Source organism: Plutella xylostella, chromosome 17 (genome assembly GCF_932276165.1).
Source record: "Plutella xylostella chromosome 17, ilPluXylo3.1, whole genome shotgun sequence".
NCBI lineage: Eukaryota > Metazoa > Arthropoda > Insecta > Lepidoptera > Plutellidae > Plutella > Plutella xylostella.
The window spans coordinates 9431297-9453423 of record NC_063997.1 but is presented as its reverse complement, the minus strand read 5'-3'; the positions used below and the strand labels follow the sequence as shown (position 1 = coordinate 9453423).

Here is a 22127-nt window from a genome sequence, read left to right as displayed (position 1 = left end):
GGTCCTGAAATCTTGGGGAAACAAGATGATTCTATTTTATTGGAAACTTAAAAGAAGTACTCCTACTTATGTATAAATTAATAAATTCTTATTTCTGATATCATTTGGGTGTTAGGTTGCTAATTACGATATCAGCGATTTTAAAATCGGACGTTGCGTTCGTGAAATATACCGTAATCCCCCTTCAGTATAGGTACGTAATTAATTCTCCCATCTCTCTCAACAATTCTCAATAATTCTCCCTCTCTCATCATTGTGGATCTCGAGACAAGGAGTGAGGGAATTAAAGGAATGGGAAGAGTAGTGATGATATTGAAAAATAATATGATGGAACATCAGCTCAACTCTGGGGCATACCTTAATAAATAAATACCTATGTAATAATAATATAATAAATGTAATTATGTCCCCGTCTGGATGAACAACAGAATAACATCAAAAGATTAGTGTAGGTACCGACTAATGGGGTTGACGCCATTTTGTAATAAACTTCCCCCGGATAGCGGGACTTTGGAAGACTTCGGAAAGGCTTTTAAAAGAGCCTTCAGAATGAATTATTGATGCCCCGAGCGAATTATAAAGTTAGAGGAAACACTTTGATGATTTTTAGGATCAGCGCTCTTGTGGGTAACGTTAGAAACTAATAGCCATTCCCGTGAACCGCCTATCGAATTACTACTGTAACATTCCTGTTGGGCTGGGCGATACCTATGTATGTAGTTACGTAGTGGGTACCTACTTAATATTCATTACATACCTATAGGTGATATTTATAACTAGATAAATATAAGTATTGTAAGTTTGTGGTAAAATATTGTTTTAAGTGGAGCCAACCATAGATGAACTCGGACTTGCGCAAGGAACATAAAAAACTTCTAATAAAAAAACAAGATGGACCAAGGAACGTTACTTTTGCTTTAAAGTTTACTTCTCAGATGAGAAGATATAAGTACCTACTCGGGTGTGCCCTTTACAGCATGAGGAGTGCGAGTTTATGAACCTTTCGAGTACACAGTCTGGGGATTCCATTATAGGTCCACTGTCCACTTAGATATCTTATAAATCTAAAATAATAAATATTCAATTACTGAAGTTAATACAAAGGTATTTAGTCGCCTGTCAGTTAGTACATTTTTTTAAAATTATTAAATACAATTTTAAATAGGTAGGTTTAGGTAGGTAACTTTGGCGTTTGGTAAAATTACCTTAGATTTAACACTGGACATTAAACATAACATTAGGTACCTACTTAGTGCCTGTTTAACAATGTCTGGATAATGACTACCTGTCGGGTAAAATACACGCTGTCATGTCACACTGTCATTATTTTTTAGACAGTGACAGCATGTATTTTATCTAGCAAGGTAGCCACTAACCAGACATTGTGAAACAGGGCCTTAATTTAATTAATTAAAAAAATGGTCACTACTGTAGATTAACAATATGGCTGTCATTAGGTTGAATTTAAAACGGTCAGCCAAGCCAGTGAACAAAATGCGGACAGTTGTTGCTTTAGGGTGCTTACATAGAGAGACTGGGTTCCCTGTATCTACCCGTACCGGTAACCTGGTTAATCAAATCAATCAAATCAGGTACAGGGAACCCGGTTCGTGATCACCCTTAATTTTTTTTATGAGAACTAACATCTTATCCCAATATTGTTAATCTAAGGACACAACCACAACAGACTACTAACGCCATCTACAAAGGAATTCGTTTTTTTGAGCTGTCAGAAAACCTGTCATAGTGCGCAACGCGCGTTGGGCCAACTGTTGGATAGCGAATAGGAGACGACTGTTCAGAAACATAAAGAGTGTAGGTATGTTCTTGAAAGTTCATTTTTGTTATCATACAAATTTATGTATTTTTGGAAGATTTTTGGGTACCATTCATCTACCTACTTGTGTTGACACGTGTAGTTTGTAACAATACTAGTGAAATCAATCATAAAACATTTTAAGATAATTTTTTCGTGCAATGTAGTTTTTGAACGCAACAACGAATGTTACCACACAATAAAATGTTTCCTGAATTCCAGGGTATTTTAGATTCCGCTTAGGTTTCAGCAAACTGAATTTCAACGTTACGTAAGAGCTTTTGATATGTATAAGGAATATTTATAAAAACAAAAAACACACATATATATAGTGTACCTAATTTGCAATAAAACACTTTTAAATATACCTACTTTTTAAATTATATATGAATCCTTTGACCTTTTCTTGACAGAATATGCTTATGCATGGTGAATAAAGTTCGTCACAAATGACGTCGATTATGAAGGAAATTTAAATAATTTGTTTAAAATTTTTACGTTGCAAAGGGGAACATCCTAAACCGCTTTTTGTTCTACAACTATTGGAAAATGCACAAAAAAAATGATCAGATTTCCGTGATCAGTAATCAGTTCTTAATAAAAGTTACATAAACAACAAACTTTTTATGGAGAAGCCATTTAATTTTTTTGTAACACTAAATTATGACTTGTTGATTAAAAGTTTTAGAATGGTTTCCTAATATTATTTGTTTTGTTTTCCTAATTCCTCCTTTACCTTTTGGCTTAGTTTAACACTTTCAAAAGGTCATGATTGTATACCTAAGCACCTTAGTTACAATAGGTTTCAAATACTAACTAGTAAGTAGTTATTATTAGTTTATTAAATAGGTATTTAATTTTTTTAATAATCAACCAAATATAATAGAGTAATGATAAGTCTTCATTTAATTATTTTGAGATTTTAAATAACATATCTCATTTGGAACTCAGACTACATGAAGCGAGAATAAAATATATTTTCGATTCTTGCAGCGTTGCCAGAATGTTACAAAAGTAACATTTTACGTTACTTTTGACCCTCTTGTGTTACCTCCATGTTACACGACTCAATATTATGTTATATTTGTGTTACTTTTTAGATTTTCTAGGAAAAAAAAATGAATGAAACAATTCCAAGAATTATACATTTTTTTGTTTGTTACGTTGGATTGTACTTGATTTTGTGAATTGACTAACGGTGTGAAAATCTTTCAACTTCGTCGTGCCGCATATTCACTCACTCGCGTGAGTCGAGTTTATTTCGCAATCTTCCATCCCGGTTTCTCGGCGTGCGAACAAGTGAGTCGAGTGAGGTTCACTCTAAGTTCTGTCTGACTAGCAGTGAATCGATCAGTCGATACTTTTTTCAAAGTAACTACCTAATACTATGTGTCGTTGTTTTTTTTTTGTAATTTGCGTTGTGATTTGTTAAGTAAATGTTGAATTCATTATTTTAATCCAATAAATGAGTACGTTTTTATGGAATCAGTCATTTAATAACGAGTCGTGTTTGCAACTGAAATAAGTTTTGACTGACAATGACTGTATGTTTTTTGATTTTTAAAATTTTATCGAATAGGACAGGAAAATTATTTTACTTTTTGTATAATAAACTGCCATAATAAGTATTTTGTCGGTTTCCATAATTATTTAAAAAGGTCATGTTACTTTTCTGGGGAAAATGTTACTTTTTGATCTGATTCGTGTTTTATTTGACTATCTGCCACTGGCAACACTGGATTCTTGTAATTTTTAATCCATACATGGTAACCCAGCTACGTCATCGGCGGTGCGGCGTTTGTTCGCGTTGAGCGTTTTTTGGTTTTGTTCGGTAAACGAGCGAATCAAAATCAACGAAATTGGAATGTACGTTTGCCGTTCCCGTGCGTGGTGCTTTCGTGAATATGAATTTGTGAATCTACTTATTCATGTTTGTGTGAATTTCTGACTCTACAGTGTGTTGTGGTTCATATGAAATTGGATATAATCACTGATACAACTCAAACTGACGATCAAAGGTAAATAATAGTTGTTACGGATCTTTGTTTCGGTGCTTAAAACCTGTACCTGTCAGACAGGCGTTGTCTTGTGGCTAAACCACGAAATCCGTGAGCCGGCAGGTTATCGATTGTGTTATCGGGGCGCCGTGTATCTTGCAGGCGACGATAGTTTAATCTGGTGGCTGATGGATGGGTGGCGGCGCGCGAACAGTCAGTTGCCGCAGCGGCACCGGCTCGGCTTGTCCACTCGCGGGTTACCAAGCATGATATAATGGTACTGGTCCACTGTGCATTTGTGTCTGTGTGTGTTTGTGTGCGGTGCTAAGTGATTGTTCTGTTGCAGGCTGGAAGGATGCTCAAGTTTATACGAGGCAAGGGGCAGCAGCCCTCCGCTGAGAGGCAGAAGCTGCAGAATGAGTTGTTTGCCTTCCGCAAGGTAAGTGCATTTGTAATGTCATTGTTATGGAATGTTATTTAGTTATCTTCTTGAGTGAAAGGTTGGGTGGTTACCCCAATGTGAAATTCATTTGGGATTGCAAATCATACTTTTATGCAACTTCAATAAATGTCAAGCTATGTAATAGCATAGCTCCTCAAAAGTACATTTCATTAATATTATGATTTTGAAACCATAATAAAACATTTATGAATGAATAAAACAGTTGAAATGTTTACCACTAGCTAAAGCTATGAATCACTAAAATTACCACATAGTCCACATTCACATGAGATTTAAGCTGATGTTAATAAAATTTGTTAGTGCCAAAACTAGGGTTTGTTGCCATGGCCTAGCCACTCTGTTTTCAATAGCTGATAACCTGATTGGCACAGGATATATGGTATGTCATTCAGAGATGCATTTTGTGCACTCCATTACATATAAAAAATTTACTATTTAATTTCATTTAGGTACTAATATATTATATTTTAGTACTCAACGGTTATCATTGTTGAAGCTATATGTCCCTATATTAAATTGCCTTTTTTCATAAACCATAAACTGATAGGTAACCTAAATTAGGTACAGCTTATGTTTGTATTTTTATCTTATCATCAAGTAAGCCGGGGCCCTACCTTTATTTGTTTAAAGATTAGATGTGTCAGTTAATTTTCACAATCATTTCATAAAACAAAAACGGGTCAGGGCTATAGGAAATCTTTTAAATGGTGATTTAATTAGGTACCTACTACTAAAAATTTTATATTTTTTTTCTATTTATATCGCTATTCTTATGCATATTACAATGGCACGGTGGACACTTTGCATCAATAAGTTCATGGTGTTCAATTTATTACAATCAATTGATTCTTCTCCACACCATCATAACATTTATAACAAGTGTGGTCTACACCCATATTGTGCAATAATGTAATACCTACTATAATTATATTACTCTATGACTGTAATTTTTTACCCAAACTCAAAAACCTTATAGGTATGTATAGTTATAACACATACAACATGATGTTCTAAAATATTACATATTTATAAATATGTGATCCTAACATCGGAAGTCCTGACCATACCATATTGTTCTATAATGTTTATGTTCGAATAGCCGCACCCAAAAATTTCATGGTCTCATGAAAACCTATTGAGAACAAGGCCATTTTGTCTATTGTTTTATTAATTTCGTTGTATTGTGTATTTGTCAATACACTACATAGCCATATATCATTTCTGTTTCATCATTACTGTATGATTATATTATAGGTTTAGAATCATTTTACACAAAATTTAATTCAAATTTAACTTACTACAACATATGCTGCATAAAAGTAGGCGAAGATCAAACTTAAAACAATGCAATTCAGCTTCTCTTGGGTTCCTAGAATCAATGAGCAGGTAGAATGTATTTCATTGAAGATGCCTAACAGCCTTCTGTGAAGTGAAGTCATGAGCCCAGTTATCGGGTAACTGTAGATAGAGAGATAAGAGCAATCAATATCAGTAGGGTTTCAGTGTGAAATGGTTGAATTGAAAACCCTGCTTAACTAGTTTTCATTGGGTAGGTATATCATAATTATCAATCCTGAGTTAACAGTAAAATTAAGTCAGCCTGTAGGTATACTGTCAAACATATTAAATTATTATTCATAATTTATTATTACGTTCAAAATGGTATGGACTGGAAATGGCGGAAATATCGTACATCATGTAAAGGCATTTTTTTAAAATGTCTATTTTTTTATTTTTTTTCATATTTTTAATTATCACATATTTATATTAGTACAACGAAGCAATGCACCTAATAGTTCTTTACCTAGTAGGCATACATACATTATCGCTTAAACGCAACTTACTAAGTATTTATAAATAAATATTACAGGTAACATCCCGGTTGTAATCGTCGCCTATCTTTGTTTATGAAATGTATGAATAAGCGAGATAAGAATGAGTTATCATACGATATTCTTTGTATTGAAACTAGCAATAAGGGCACACCTTAGGTGGAGTTATCGTAAGAAGATATCGTCGGGTTGAGGTCAGCTCGACTACTGGACTAGAACTTGTATATATGTACTGACTGGTTAACACTGAAATATGGAAATAGATTTAGGTATTAGGGAGTACCTAAGCATTAAACGATATAATAATGTATCGAGTCGTGAGCACAAGTTTCGATCCTCCGTTAACGTTGCGTATCGTCAACTGTCACTGTCAAAATGTAAGGCAAAGTTAGTTCCAAAAGTGACATTTGTTTTTTCCATATGTTAGGTGGAATTTCACCAAACGCTAAACGTATTTAGTAGCCTGTCATACGTCTGTCAGTTAGTACAAAATGTATATAAAATCAGATTTAAATACGTTTAGCGTTTGGTAAAAGTGACCCTTCGTGTAGATTCGCAAATAGTATCGAATCCTATGCTCGCGACACTGATACAGGAACTATCTTGCTTTTGGTGATAACCGGACAAATATTTCAGTATTTTATAATAGGGGATCTTGAAACATTTAACACCCTTTTTTACGTTTCGGGGTTGCATCGTTATAATATGAAGTCGGACTGCCGCTGCCTTGTTGTTTGAACTGTTACGAGTACAATGCATTCCCAGATTCCCATTATTTGTCTATGAAGTCAACTAGTCAGTCACATCACATATAAGAAATAATTGCAATGTAACTTCTGAAAGTAACATTACATAATACCTTTACATGATTATCTTGTGATTAATTACCTACATGGTTAATAATGTTTCGCTGTGTTTTTTTTTATGGTTTTCGCCATGATTCACGGATTACTTATAGTTCTATTAGTAGTTGCCGGCGAGCTTCGCTTCGAATTTTTAACTCGTTTCCCGTGGGAATGGAGGGGACAAAAATAGAACTAGATTCCATCTAATTCTAATTCTCTTATCTATTTTTTTGTATACTCTGTTTGAAGAGAACACATTCGTTTTGTGTTTCTGATTTGAATCCTAGATTTTCAAAGACTAAAACTGATACATAAGAAATTGATACGCTCCACAGAACTGGTTAGACACGTTCAAGCGTCGAGAATATACAATATACATAATACAATATAATTCTCACATTGATTACGATTAAAACATACCTCGGCAACAGGCAACATAACTATTCTTATTGCATAATACCGGTACCACACCATTCACAGCCAGTAGTCCTACGACTAACAAAGGGGAATAACTCTTGAGGAACATACAATAGGTCCTATTTTATCATGCTGTCGCTATTATCCTGCGGGACAGTGTGGAGGTGAATGCTCTCTACTGTTGCATTGCTTGTGATAGTTGTGGTAAACGTGTTAAGTTCTATTATTAGTTCAGATGCTATCTGGTATTTAGTACACAAGTCTTATTAGAAAAATAACGGGTACGGTCTGTGACAATGTTAGGATGATAAGGAAAATTTTTGAATACAGACACTGACGCGAGAATTTACTATATTTACCTAACGAGATATGTAAAAAAAATATTATTGGCAATTAATAGATTCTGATATCAAAGCATCATGCTAGTGACGAAGGATACTTCGCTTTCCCTTCTATTGTTAAGGTTTGTTTCTTGTTTTTCGGTTTTCCCACTTGATTGCCAAGGGAAATAGAGGTTCTTTTATTTAAAGACATCCTAACAGTAATGTTTGATTGATGTGATTGCAAATCCATTAGTGGACCCACTAACCGTAGTTACCCAGAGAGCCATGAAACATGGCTGACATAACCGCACCCTACTCTGGGATGGGAACCGGCACAACCTATATAAGTAGCACTTAAATGATGTCACTATTTTACTTTTCCGTGTCATAATAAACCTTTACAGAGAATATTGTATGTCGGAAAAGTCTTATGGCTCAAATTATTATGATTCTGAAATTTGTTGAAACTTCTCTCTACTCTCAAATTTAATTTTATCTCTAGGTATACCTGGTTTCACATCCATCTACAGGGTATCTCCTTCTAGGTTTCCTAGGTTGTAATTCTTCTAAATTGATGAACCTCGTTTCAATTGCTCTAAAGTTGCTCTTTCCACGCGCAGTTCCAAGAAGGTTCAGGTTTAGATTTAAAAATAGAATGCAGGTAGTTAACAGTTTCGCAAGTTGGGGAAAATGGCGGTGTTTTTATTTTATTGTGCCTTTCAGCCCGCGGCGGCAATGTTGGCTTATTAGGCTCGGTGTTAGCTGAAGGCAAATAACGCTAAACGTGGGAAGATAAAAAAATAGTGGTAAACCGTTTATGAAAATAATTTTTAGTACTGAGCGCATTATTTACTTACTACTGATTCAGGTAGGCTTAACAACCTAATTAAAAATCATATCAAACGAGCATTTTTGTAATTTTAAGATTATGATGACAACAATAGTAAATTAATCTATCGCTTAACATGAAAGCCTTAAACATACGGAACCCATAATCCATTCCAACAAATAAATAATGGGCTGAGAACTGGCATATATTCCTGGTTCGATTTTCATATTTCAACGCCATTTGACCATCATTTATTAACTACATAGCTTCGTCTACTACTGCGGATCGGTTTTGTAGAGGAAACAGGATCTTATAAGTATTATTGTAAAGTTGGATGCATTTTATATATTACTAGCTGTTCCCGCGCGCTACGCTTCGCTTTAAAAAGTTTTCCCGTGGGAATTCCGGGATAAAAAGTAGCCTATGTTCTTTCCCAGGGTCTAGACCGTATGTATACCAAATTTCATTAAAATCCGTTCAGTAGTTTTGGCGTGAAAGAGTAACAGACAGACAGACACAGTTACTTTCGCATTTATAATATTAGTTAGGATTTATCCTACTACATTGCTTTCTTGGACAACACGTATACTGTATGATTTTGTATACTGTACCTATATAGCGTCCAATCAAAATACTATTGTGTTTCTCTATTATTAAGGTCAGCATTCAATCTGTCTACACGTCACGTCACCATAGTACCCATATCGTTATTTTATATTATCTCTTTCATGACTTGACGTAAGTTTAGGTACTTTTTGATGATATTGGTTACTTAAACATTAAATTAATATTTGTAGCAATGCAATACGTTTAACGAGATCGAAATAAGCGCCGGATCTATGAAGCAATTGTGACTCTACATTCCTATCTTTTGACGACCGAATGGCGTAGTGGTTAGTGACCCTGACTACTGAACCGAAGGTCCCGGGTTCGATTCCCGGCTGGGGCAGATATTTGTTTAAACACAGATATTTGTTCTCGGGTCTTGGGTGTTGATATTTATATTTAGTATCTATCTATCTATGTATTTGTGTAGATATATCAGCTGTCCGACACCCATAACACAGGTTCTGCCTAGCTTGGGGTCGGATGGCCGTGTGTAAGATGTCCCCACATATTTATTTATCTAATCTGTTCTTCGGAGATTCCACAGTTCTATTTGTATCGGCGTCAGTGCGTTCGTTAATTGACCGGTATCAGTTATGTACGCACACCAGCAATGTTGATACTGGCCAGATGCCGCGGTGCCGCTGTGATTAAACGACATTCGAAATTTCAAATCAAACACGTGGCCAATGCGTTAAATTATAGTGGCGCTTCTATTATTCACTTCAATCTTTGCCGAGTTAGAAACGTTGAAAATGGATAGTGATCTCATAGAACGTAATTTAGATTTTCAAGATTATAAACTAACTATGGTTACCGGGATGAAGGTGATCATAATTTTAATTCAAAGATGTAACTACCCGTTTAATTAAACTTTCGTCGTATCTACGGTCGCATGCGCGAGCTGCATATATTGTAATCATGTGGGAATATCGCGTTTACAGCGAAGACAAAGTTGGAAAGCTACACTTTATCAAACCAGAACTTACTAATTTACCAAACTTCGTAGTTTCATACAATCTCTAAACTTCCATTGCTGTAGAATGCTCTATGGTCCTTGTAGACTCGAATTCCCCAAGTCATCATAACCGCGGCAAACAAGTTTTATATGATACTTTTTTTCTAGATGAATTCATTTGTTTGGTATGCGTCAACGAGGCGAGAGCTTGTTACGAGAGGGCACACATTTTAACCCCCATTAGACTAGTCTGCTGGCGGCGTAATGATCGGAATGATCCACCTACTTCTTCCTCCTTTAGGTTCTATTAACTTTATGAAGTCTTCATTGGATTTTGTTGGCTTCTGGCTGTTTATTTGGTCTGAATGGGTATCTGAAGTTACCTATATTATTGTGTTTAAACGTAAAAGACGTAGAGTTTTAATCGACCCATATCAAGATCTAAGTCCTGGTTCTGGGATTTTTCGGAATGCCACTTCTACATGGTGTATGTCCTGTCTATCCCACTCATATGTATACAGTGATACCATATACGTATAAAATAATAGAGACTCCTCCATAAAACACGACGGCACAGTGTGAACTAGCCCGGACTCATTTCGTCCGACATTCGCCTAAATTGCACAGCGCTGGCCGTGGGAGACAATGACCAATTTCGCACAGCACCGTCCAAGCGATGATCTTTGCCTAAGCACTGCTCATTTGGTGAAACGATTCAGTCAATCCCCCTTTTGACCCACGCAAACGGACGTCGTGAATTTTACTGTTGTTTTGCCACAGATGAAATGTGACTATCTACCTACATGCGTTTATAGGCCAAGTAAATAAAAGAAAACAATACATTGTGTACTGGCGATTTTGGGCGGAAACGTTATAAAAGCCAATTACAGATATTCGAGGGTCGCCACTTGATAAGAGACCGACGAACGATTAAAGTTCGTTGACGTATTGCGAAGATGTTATCATTTCCACATATTTGTCTTTGGCTCTACCGAGTGTGCCGCCCGCTTGCCAATATTTGCGAAGACCGTATTTAGTGTATTTTTATGTTTATGTGCGATAGCCCCGTTGCGGTGTATGCGTGGGATTGGGCAAGCGAGGTTTGCGGCTGTTTTGCCCTTTAGCCGTGAGACTTACAATATTCCGCATTTAAAAAAACATCGTCTCTTCGTTATTTTAATTTTAAAGAAACATGTGAATGTAAAGTTAAATTAGCCGGCTAAACTTACCAATGAGCTTACCTTACTGTACCAATATCATATACTCATTCACTTTACTCGTTCCGCGCATGCTTTGCATCAGTCTTAATGGGCTTCCCGTGGGAATTTTGGGATAAAAAGTAGTCTGTATTAAGGTTTGAGCGTCTATCATTAATTAGTTCCCCGACCTATTAGTGATCAAACATTATGATTAGCAATCATAAAATAACGGATACTGCTAACTTTTGTTTTGAATTGAATCAAAAGGGTTTGTTAATTGATTGGTGAATAGTATCTTTTAGTCTCCAATTTACACGTTAATATTTGCCAAAATTACTATAATTATTCTTGTTTTGTTTTTTTGATTTAATTTAACCAAGCACAAATGATTTTACTATGCTCTTCTATATTGTAAGTAGGCCAGGTAGGTATGTTGGTAAAAAACTTACTAGCTTCAACTCGCAGTTGTTTCACTAGTTTTTTCCACAACTTCACTGATGATTAATATTCGGCAAAATGGGAGCTCTATTCTGGTAACTAATACAGAGATGTATGAGTCGAGTCGTGTACACGTTAAGCCTTGTGTCCACTTGAGCATGCTCAGGCGAATAAGCACCTGATTTGCCGAACCGCTTATCCGCCAGAGCATGCTCAAGTGGATACAAGGCTTTATGTGAATGATAGCCCCTAATAGAGTTTAAGTAAGTTATGTTAATGTTATTCTAACATTATGAACGATACACCTACAATGTGCCAAAAGGGTGACTTCTGTACAAGAACAAACCCCTCATACATTATCATAATGAAGACTATTCATATACATAGAGTAATGATAAACAATAATGTTTCCTTATAGAATCAGCGGAATGGTCCCTCTAGACATACCTAAGTACTTTAACGATTAAATAACGTTACGGCGGGCAGTCACCTCTGCGTTTCGAAGGCCAACGTACCGGAGGCATCGTTAGAAGGCATTCACAAACCTCTATCGATCACTTAGGTTTTTTTAAACTGTACGTGAAATGTAGGTTTTTTTAAATCTCCACTATGAACATTGTGGTTTGAACTGGTAATTTTAATCATGTTTAATTGGTTGACGTTAGCTTTTCTTTCAAAGTCAAAGTCAAAATATTTATTCATCGTAGAAATATAAAATTTTCTGATGAACGTCAATTTTTACAAATTACTCTCCGTTCGGTTAAGGGGGGTCTTTCTGTCAGTTCGTAAGTATTCTAAAATAGGAGAAGTTTTTCAATTAACCTATGAAAAAAGATATCTTCACCAGTCACTGACCGATTTTGATAACTCATTGACGTTTTGTTACTTTGACTTGGTACAAAAGTGTAAAAGCTGCTTATGAAGCTTCCCGTTAATACTAAAATGCAACGGAACAGAGAAGCCGTAGTCTCACAGATATCACTCGTACCTCGTCCAGTCTTCCTGATGCATACGGCTTCAGCTGCCTCTGTGGATCCGAACAAACGAATACATGAGAAATGAACTATATTGTGTAAAAAATAGTAAGCTTATCTTTATTATGGTCATCACTGGAGGTGTGTACGGCGCGCAATTTGAAGTCAATTTTATCTCGTTTTCCGCTTTAAATTTGTGTACCAAAGGAACACGTTGCCTCAAATTATGAAAATAATAACTGGATTTAATAGTATTCCCTACATTACATAGAAAAGCCTCTGAGAGGTGACATACTCAAAAATCTCCAAACCTAACTAACACTTCTTTGTCATGCCCAGTTCATGCCGTCTGCTAATTCCGGTATAATATGGTGCAGTGTGCATTTCCACTGCCGGCAGTGCAGTCAGTCCGGCTTCGGTGTAGCCGGGCCCTAATCCGCGATCGAGTTTCAATATTACCATCCTTTAACCGTAAAACTTATAGGAGAAAGTGCCCTCAGAGCAATGCAGAAGGTGAGTTTACCCTAATTGCAAAGTCTCTAGGTTTATAATAGCCTGCGTCTGCCATTGGGGTGGTTGGCACAGTAGTTATAGCTGGTGTGACTTTGAACATTTCCAAGCGATTAGAAATTTCGAATTCGTGACTAGAAAACCTGCGGAGAGCTTAACTATTTAATCAAGTTAGACTAAAGGGTGTTTTACTATTAATGTTGATTTTGAAATTCACTAAATAGTATATTATTATGGGAAAAGTGTACCTTCGTACAGGTAGACGGTAGGGCGAAAAGAGTCTTGAGACATCCGTTGTTAGGCTAGAGGTATATTTCCTACAAATATCAAATTAATCATCCGTTTTTTTTCTTCAGTTGGATTTGTGTGAATAACTTATTAATGTGATAAAGAAATACGTAATAATCGCAGTCACGTGCTACACGTATTCCACGTTCGTGCCTTTTGTCTTCTCCATTGTTTAGGAAATTTATTTTTCCGTACGTACCACGACTTATCTTATGTTTACGTTCTTGTTAGACTGCGAGTCTCATTTTACTGCAAATGTAGAGAGGGTAAAATACCTTCGCTCACAAATATTATAAAAAAAACTTTTTAAAAAGAAAATATTTAGCGATATCCCGAACTACCTGTTGTTGCTAAGTTGTTACATATCTTAACAGTTTATCGAAGTAGGTCTCGTCCATTATTAGCATAATGACTCAACATCAATAACAGGTTGAGATAACATGCCGGTATAGCAAGTAGTATTTTTTAGCTCTAGGTTTTTTACTGGTGAATTTTATGGCATCGCCGTAGGGCTTGAATGAGTATATGGTTACACGTGTATCGTAACTACATTATTAAAAATTCTAAAGCTACGAAATGGCAGAATTAAATAAAAAAACGTTTGGTACCTTTTTGTATGTGTAAACTGTAATAGCAGCTAAGCAGGGGAAAGATGTTAGAAGTTGAGTGTCTTTATTTACACTCTTGTGAAATAAATAATTTAATTATGAATTTGGGATGACCAGCATGGCAGTATCATCGTATTCGTAACGTCCAAGTGACCTCTCTGATTTGGTATCACAGTTTCTCATTCTAACACGCTGATCTACTCCCCATCTTCTAATATCAACTATTCAAACAAGAGTTGTTGATAGAGTGACCTTACGGAGTAAACATTTCATGTCAATATTGTCGTAGGACCCAAATAAAGTTAGAGCTGGCTTCAACAAGCGAGTTGTTTTGTCTTTACCCCGTCGCCTTAAGAGCTATTTTAATTCAAGAGCCACGTTTGATAGTTCATCGCTTGTACTTGCCAAAAGAAATCTATGAACACAGCTTTACCCAGAATTGATGAGCACACGTTGATTTATCACCAGAATGACACTCATTGATATCACGTTATCAGCCATATTGGTAGCCTACATGAAGATATTCGACATTATTATTTTATTGATTATTTTGCAAGCAAGATAGCTGAATGTTCTGTATTTTCAGTCTAACTGATTAAGACTTGCTGTGTTGCACAGCTATTACTCCCATGGGCATCGACATCAGTCCATAAACTTCCACGGTCACTGAGATCTTTACCTTACTCATCCAACCATTTCCAAGAACCTGCTAGAATAACGTAGTCCTTGCAGCGGGCTGGGGGCTACCAGGGTACGTTGGTCTGTAGGGTTACCACCATTAAGATCACTCTATCAAGCATCGCTCGCATGTCAAATTTGATGTAACTTATATAGATCTGACCATAGAACAATTCAATGGATCTGACGGATATTTGAAAGGCGGGCGACGCTGCTAATGTGTCGGTAGTACCTAGGTACCTTAAGTGGTACGGTATCTGTTCGTCCAGATCGAAAGCCTCCAGATAGCAATGGAAATACCGTGACTGGATTCCACACTTCCACAGTCGTCCAGATAGGCGCCGCGGCCGACGCTCCGTTCCGCGCAGTTGTGTCACCGGCTCCGTGCTCCATTTCCTCAGTTGCATAATGCGTTCCGTTGCACACGAGAATCGATTTTCACTTTCGCACGCTATCATTTTCATGGAAATGTGTTGTGTTGTATTACTCGTTTTTTGCACACTGTTGAGTCGTATATAGCTTCTCCTCTTGAGATATACTGCGTTTCTGACTAGAACCGTAAAAATCTGGTGGCTTAGATTAACATAAAACGAATGAACGCAACAAGAATCAAATAGGTGTGTTTAGCAAATGTATGAAACTTTTTATCATTCCGTACCAATATAATAAAGAAAGAAAGACACCACGTTGTACCCAGCTCTGATAGAAAGCAGAATAATCATACATATAATTTACAGTATTATTATTATACTTCTAAAACCTATAAATAGTTTGTAAACTAGCAAAAACCGCTCCTCCATGGAATTATATAAAAAGACAATAAATAAACGAGCACGGAACCGCGCGGCTCACCCATATTCCGGCGTAAGCACATTAATCCGACTCTAAATAAAAGTGTGTAAAATTAGCCGCGTTGACGCGATAGTTCCCAAGTGACGGTCATGGTCACGCATAGGGGACAGCTGTATTTTGGTTCACATTTCATCCTTTATTTTGATCACATCATCAAGCGAATATTTACCACATTCATCTTTTTAAACGATTATGTGCACTCAATTATTACCCAAAATTGTTAAATATAGAAGCTTCTAGTAATTTAGTATTCCATTCCAAGTCGTGTCACGTCGCATCAGTCAGCACTCAATGAACCACCTTCCAACAGTTGTATGATTGTATCCTGTGCAACAAGACACCGTGAAGAATGCTAATAACGTTTTCCCAGTTATTTCTGATGTGTTGGGCTTTAGCTTCCCGTATTTACCTGCCGCAACTATTGTTAACTCATTATGAATTCGCTTGCCCAGCCATATCTCGCATGAGTCACAACACGAAATATTTCGGTTTGCAAGTCAAACCTAATAATTACAATCGACACAGCACCGTTACTTGATAGTTTCTAATGGAGCCGTTAGCCCGAGATGTGCGGTGGTGTTGCCAGCTGAATCAGGTTATTGTAGAATGTAGATTGGTAACGGTAACCCGCCTCCTTGCAGCCCGGACTCTTCGACTTTCGAGTCGTGAACTGCATTGTGGCTCTGGCCTTATTTGGATGATGTCAGCATGTTTAGTGGCACGAGCAATGCCGGCCCACGGTACTCTGCGCCCACATTTTCTTAAAACTGTTGGCTCAAATAGTTTTTTTCTTTGATTTTATTGCCTTTGAACAGGGATAGTCGTTGATTTGCATTCAATTAGATACTTTCTTTATTGGCTATTGTTTGTAGCTCAAGATACGATCATCTTCTATAGCGTTACGCCATGCATTTCCCCAAAGCAGGTTTTTTATTAGTGTTTTTCCCGAAATTAAAAATTCCGAGTCGTGCCATTTCAGAGCAAAGGTGAGCGAGGATGCGCGACGCGTATATCTCTCGCTGTGAATGTCAATGAGTGTGCACGACACGCGCTGACTCATACAACACAGGACAATCACTTACGAGTCTTACGACATTGCGTACATTCAGTCTAGCTACATAGAGACGCTTGCTGTCTAGAGCCAATAGTGTGGATGCGTAAAAACGATGCGTGAACGTTCTCATACGAGTATTTACCCTGGAAAGAGCTTTGCCCGATTTGCCGAAAACATTCGCACAATGTTACTTTGACGTTGACTTGAATTGAATTAAATTTGAAAGGAACTTGAATTTGGAATCGATATTATAGTGGTTAATGATAGTCGAGGCGAATGGATCATTAGTCATCGTCTCGACGTTAACCCGTTAGGCAATGATTTGCAGAGAAGCAACTTAATACAAATATAGTATTGCACTAGTTGTATATATAGGTATAGTCGGTCAAGAAAAAAATTATGGTGTTAAGCAAGATGGTCGAACCTGTCGCGGTAGCTGACTCATACATTGATTTGCATAAAAGATACGGGATTTACGTTCAATAAATTAGTTTAGTAAATGTCATCAATATTGAGGGCTTTTACGCACTTGCCATTCGTACAAGGAAAACTGGACATGTCTATACTGATATAATGAATATACCTACCACAAATTATACCCGAATGTATATGTTTCATTATGATAAAATATATTCTTATCATTTTATCTACAAGTTTCCGTGACATATCACTCCTAAACGACGATGATCTAAACAAATACCAACTTCTTCTAAATAAATAAAAATGTATTGTCCTATAAAAATAATTATAGTTATGTAGCGGCTACAAAATAGTTGTTAGTACTGACTTTAACTTCATATTTTATTAAGAACTTCATCGCCATTGATAAAATCAATAAAAAAATCCATAACTCGAAGTAATTCATAATTCTCCTCTCTATAGTCACATAGTATAGTTTATGTTAATGCAACGCCGTGTGTCGTAATAAATTATCATGATTAATAAATTCAAGTGCAAGTAATTACCTAGTAATGTGTAACAGGCGCCAGTACTATAAATAAGTGCATAACTTGCACACTGCTACACTTTTGTCGTTTGTCAAACTCACAAATCGTCATTTTAAATAAATATGCGGTTGATTAGTTTTACAAGGTGCATAACTACTAATTTATGAAGCTGTATATGTACCAACCAAATGTAAGAAATGTGGCTCATTAGGAGAATCACAGTTATAAAACTAAAAAAATCTCTTAAAAATTTAGCTCTGCTGGGTGCAACGACTGTGATTTGTTAAACAGAGTCTGCTGAGAAAGTTCTTTGTGTAAATTGCTAAAGTAACAACCCAGTTGAGTTATTTTGATTGTATCCTCTTGCCAAGTGCTCTGAATTCTGATGCGGTTGATGTTTCAAGTTGTGTGGGAGATTGTCTGGATGCGACGGTTAAACAGCACTATATTACTAATAATAATAATAATAAAAAGATCCCGACTAATGGAGAACCTTATCCTTTTTTTGAAGTCGGTTAAAAAATATAACTGCAATCGTCATCAGTTCCATCGTGGAATACGATGATAGAATAGAATAGAATAGAATATTGCTTTATTGAACACCACATAAATCAGACATACAAAAACACATACTTATGTTATGTTACGATGATGATGACTTCTTAAGCAAGCTCATCAGGACATAATGATTAATTCACACCCATGCACGCCTACGCAGTAAAAAAAAACGATTGCTGCAATTAAATAGATAAATCACGTCATTGCTGACTTCCGTAGCCGCTGTAGCGCCGTCAGTGAACGCCAGGCGGCTGTGTGTCAGCGGCACGTTCATACAAGGTGCGGTGATACGGCATGTCGTGTATATTGCCAATAGTTTCCACTGTCATTGATTCTTATTCTTCTGTAGAGTGTAGACTACATTTAACAGCCGAGCAAGAAGTTAGGAGTTTTACTATGTATCCTATCTTGAATATTGAAAAGTGCTATTAACGCGTAGGTGTAAAGCTGAGAACATAAGTATTATTGTAATACATAAAATATCTATTCACACTAATGTGCTAAGAGGCTGACACTGCCAACTCACGATTGCGGGTCAATATGTTTTAAAAGATTTTTCATATCTTCGAATGTTGCATACAACTAGCATCGCCTCGTGACATAACATTCGCAGACATAAAGGTGTGCACACAATGGTGTGCGGTCAGCGCCGGGCGGCCGGAAGCGCGGCAGGAAACGCGCGGTCTGTGACATCTCGCGCGCGGGTCACGGCCGCTAGACGTGTGGTGTGCACGTAGCCTTACGTCATACTGTATCCATGGGTTATAATGTTGGTTAACTACGATGCTTCTCTATTATAATATAACTTAATTGACTTTAAATTAATTAACGATAGATACGTGTGTTAGAACGCGAAACAAGATAAATCAAAAAAAATATTATACCCTCCTTCGGCAGTCGGGTAAAAACGGCCTAGCTTAGAAAATCGTTCGTTCTATTCATTAATTTAATAACCGTTTAGTATCATTGTTGAGTACCTACTTAATATTAATGACACACAAACACATGACGTAACGACACTGGAGCAGTTATGTTTTTATGCCTTCCTGCAGCCCACGGGATGGTGACATCACGGGTCAGCTTTATTTATACCAGTTGATTAGTTTATACTATCACTGGAGCTACTGCTCAACTAGACTATACTGCATGCTGATATCTATATGATAACTATTAAATCTAAAATAACTCGTAAGAAGTTGAAATGCAATAATGTTGATAGAGTTATAACATCAATGGGAAACCCTCAACCGATCCCAAGGACAGTCAAAAAAAACCTTTTCCAAACTTCGTCCAAACACTACTTTCCACCCCACTACCTTTGTAAGGCCTTCGATCCTGCGGCAGCAAGACTGATAAATCAAAGACAATTTTTATACAATCGGTTTATCATTACACGTTTGTGATCGCAGTCTTTTCGTTGTACTGTACTATGGTTGAATGTATTTTTTCTCTGAACACGATAAGTTATGATGTAATACGCATCGGAATGTATTAATCAACCCAGACAGACTACATGGCATTAATTAGATTCCGCTACAAGCGAATTTACATCAAATCATCACTGGCTCTTGCATACGATACATACCTTGTATATGACTTAATTGGTATGTTGATTAGCAATCAATTTCTCATTAAGAGGGTACTATTTGCTTGGTGTTTAATAGCTGGTTTCTTCTGTAATAAAACATGCCTAATTGGTCAAGTGTGTCGGATCTAACACACGGTTGTATAGTAGACAGTTGGGGGATGTTTCGAATTCAAACCCAGACTCTATCCTGTTCTATTACAATAAACGTACTGATCGCATTACAACTCTCATTCATTCGGTTTTTTGTAAAGCTAGAGTCATCATTTAGATTTCTTAGAAGCCTTCTTTTTCGAAAATCTGTTCATTTGTATGAATATCAAAGCGACCATCAGCAATCCCACGTTTATTGCCTAACGAGTACAGAACAGTACAGAACCAGAATACTTCTTACTATGCCTTCCTCATTGCCGTATTAAATCATCAGTGCCATCTTGTGTAGGTACTGACTCTTCTTAGGTTCATTAGTACAAGACTCGGTCGACGTCGCACTAAAAATCTAGTCAAACCACAATGTCAATTAACGATCTTCTACTCGTACACCGATTTAAATTAATTGCGGACCAATAAATATACAACAGCTGTAACAAGGTTTTTGGCGGATAGGCCAATTATGAAGAATATTGTAGCTATTTCAAATTTTGTACTCACCTTTACTCGCACAGTACACTTACCTTTCACATAGTAGCTGACTTTTGCGTGACTGCACAATCTTTTACTAAACTATCACTATAAAAGCTATACCTACTGGGCAAGGACCTATATATATACAAGGATGTGACAATGAAACCGAAAAAGGCAAGATTAGAAACAAGAACTTGTACAATACTTCACATTTCTTAAGATAACAGTAAAAAACAAAAGCCGAAACAAATGACAAAAGTTAAACAGCCTCAACCTCAAGTGCAGTAAGTATAATACTATATTAATCCGTGTAGCTATGAGTGAGATCGTGACGCGGCCAGTTTCCATAACGGTGCGGACCGGTCCCACTAGTACTTCCTCGGACGTCTGCTGTTGTATTCAAATCTGTCGCTATATTTAAAGATGAAAGAAGATTTTTAAAGACTATATGTTGCTGTTTCTGGCAAATCTGTGTTGTTTTGTTTGCAAATCAATCATCATCATCAGCCAATAATGATCCACTGATCGACATAGGCCTCTCTCAAGGAGCGCCACCACACTCGATCCTCGGTCTTTCTCATCCAGCCACTACCGGCTACCCGCCTAAGGTCGTCGGTCCAGCGGGCAGGAAGGCGTCCCACCTCCGTCTACCCCAACGGTTATCGGTTCTTCGGCAGATATGTAAATAAATGTTTTGCCGTAATGACATTTGCAATTTTAAAGGCACAGATACGCAATTATCCACTGCAGGACATGAGCATTCTCCAAGACTAGAGGCTTATTGCCATAATATCCACGCATGGAACGCGGGCTGGAGATATGGTGTGTATATAGGCCTAAAGAAATGCGGCACTGCCACTCTTTCTGAACTAAATAAAAAAAAACATAAGTGGCCAGTATCATTTGTAATGCCAAAAAAGGTGTCTTCAAAAAGTTTTCGTTCACAAAACGGTCAACTCTCCATCTTGCTATGTAAACGACTCGAAAAGCGTACTTAGTTGCGGCTCGGTCGGCTCTGCCCTCTAATTATCCAAATAGAAGGCTTCCATTGAAAGGCTCATAGAAAGGGCTTTGTAAAGCACTTTCCAAACAATTGCCTCTGCTCTCGTTACCTACTTTAAGTATCTTCACTAACTTTCCAAAAATCTATTTAGGACCATCTAAAGAATATTTTGAAGCAAGGACATAATGTACACTATAGTTAGAAGCCATTTGACCTGCTACCACTGGACCGACAATTTTAGATAAGTTACCAGTATGCAGGCTGAAGGACGTAGGCTGATGACAAAATCTTTATTATACAAATACCTTATAAACGCCTTTATTATACGCGGTCGCAGTTCCCAGGTACCACAGACAAGTACATCTAAGACAAGACATCTGTCCAAGGAGGCTCAGACATTGTGTCTGTGCTTCTGGAATGAGGTCGTCGGTCACGGTGGCTGTCTCCGCCGTGCTACCGAGGAATGCAATGCAACGTTTGTTGTGCGGCTCATATTTTCTCAGAACGCATAAAAGGATACTGAACTCAAGTTTGAGATTGTACGTACCGATGCGTACGCTCAGATTCCAGCACATGAAAACTGTTTCTGGGGATCAGGTTGTGTAAGCTGAATACTAAATTGAATACTTTATTCTTATTTCAAGTAAAGATGCAATAAACATCAACGAAGACGTGGCTACTGCTGCTCAATACCGTTAATCCAATCCTTTTTTACGCTACTAA

General features: G+C 37.1%; 1 protein-coding gene across 6 annotated transcripts in view; it reads left to right on the top strand.

The window, feature by feature from the left end:
* The first annotated feature begins 3586 nt into the window (after window positions 1-3586).
* LOC105395138 (lethal(2) giant larvae protein) overlaps window positions 3587-22127 on the top strand; it is a 45230-nt gene continuing 26689 nt past the window's right edge. For 5 of the 6 annotated variants that reach the window (XM_048627022.1, XM_048627023.1, XM_048627025.1 and 2 more), the window contains exons 1-2: window positions 3933-4090; window positions 4160-4252. In XM_048627022.1, the coding sequence (XP_048482979.1) occupies window positions 4088-4090; window positions 4160-4252 (96 nt within the window). In that variant the 5' untranslated portion in view covers window positions 3933-4087. Of the gene's footprint in view, window positions 3835-3932; window positions 4091-4159; window positions 4253-22127 lie in introns of those variants that run through there. The other variant, XM_048627021.1, reaches the window with a different exon arrangement.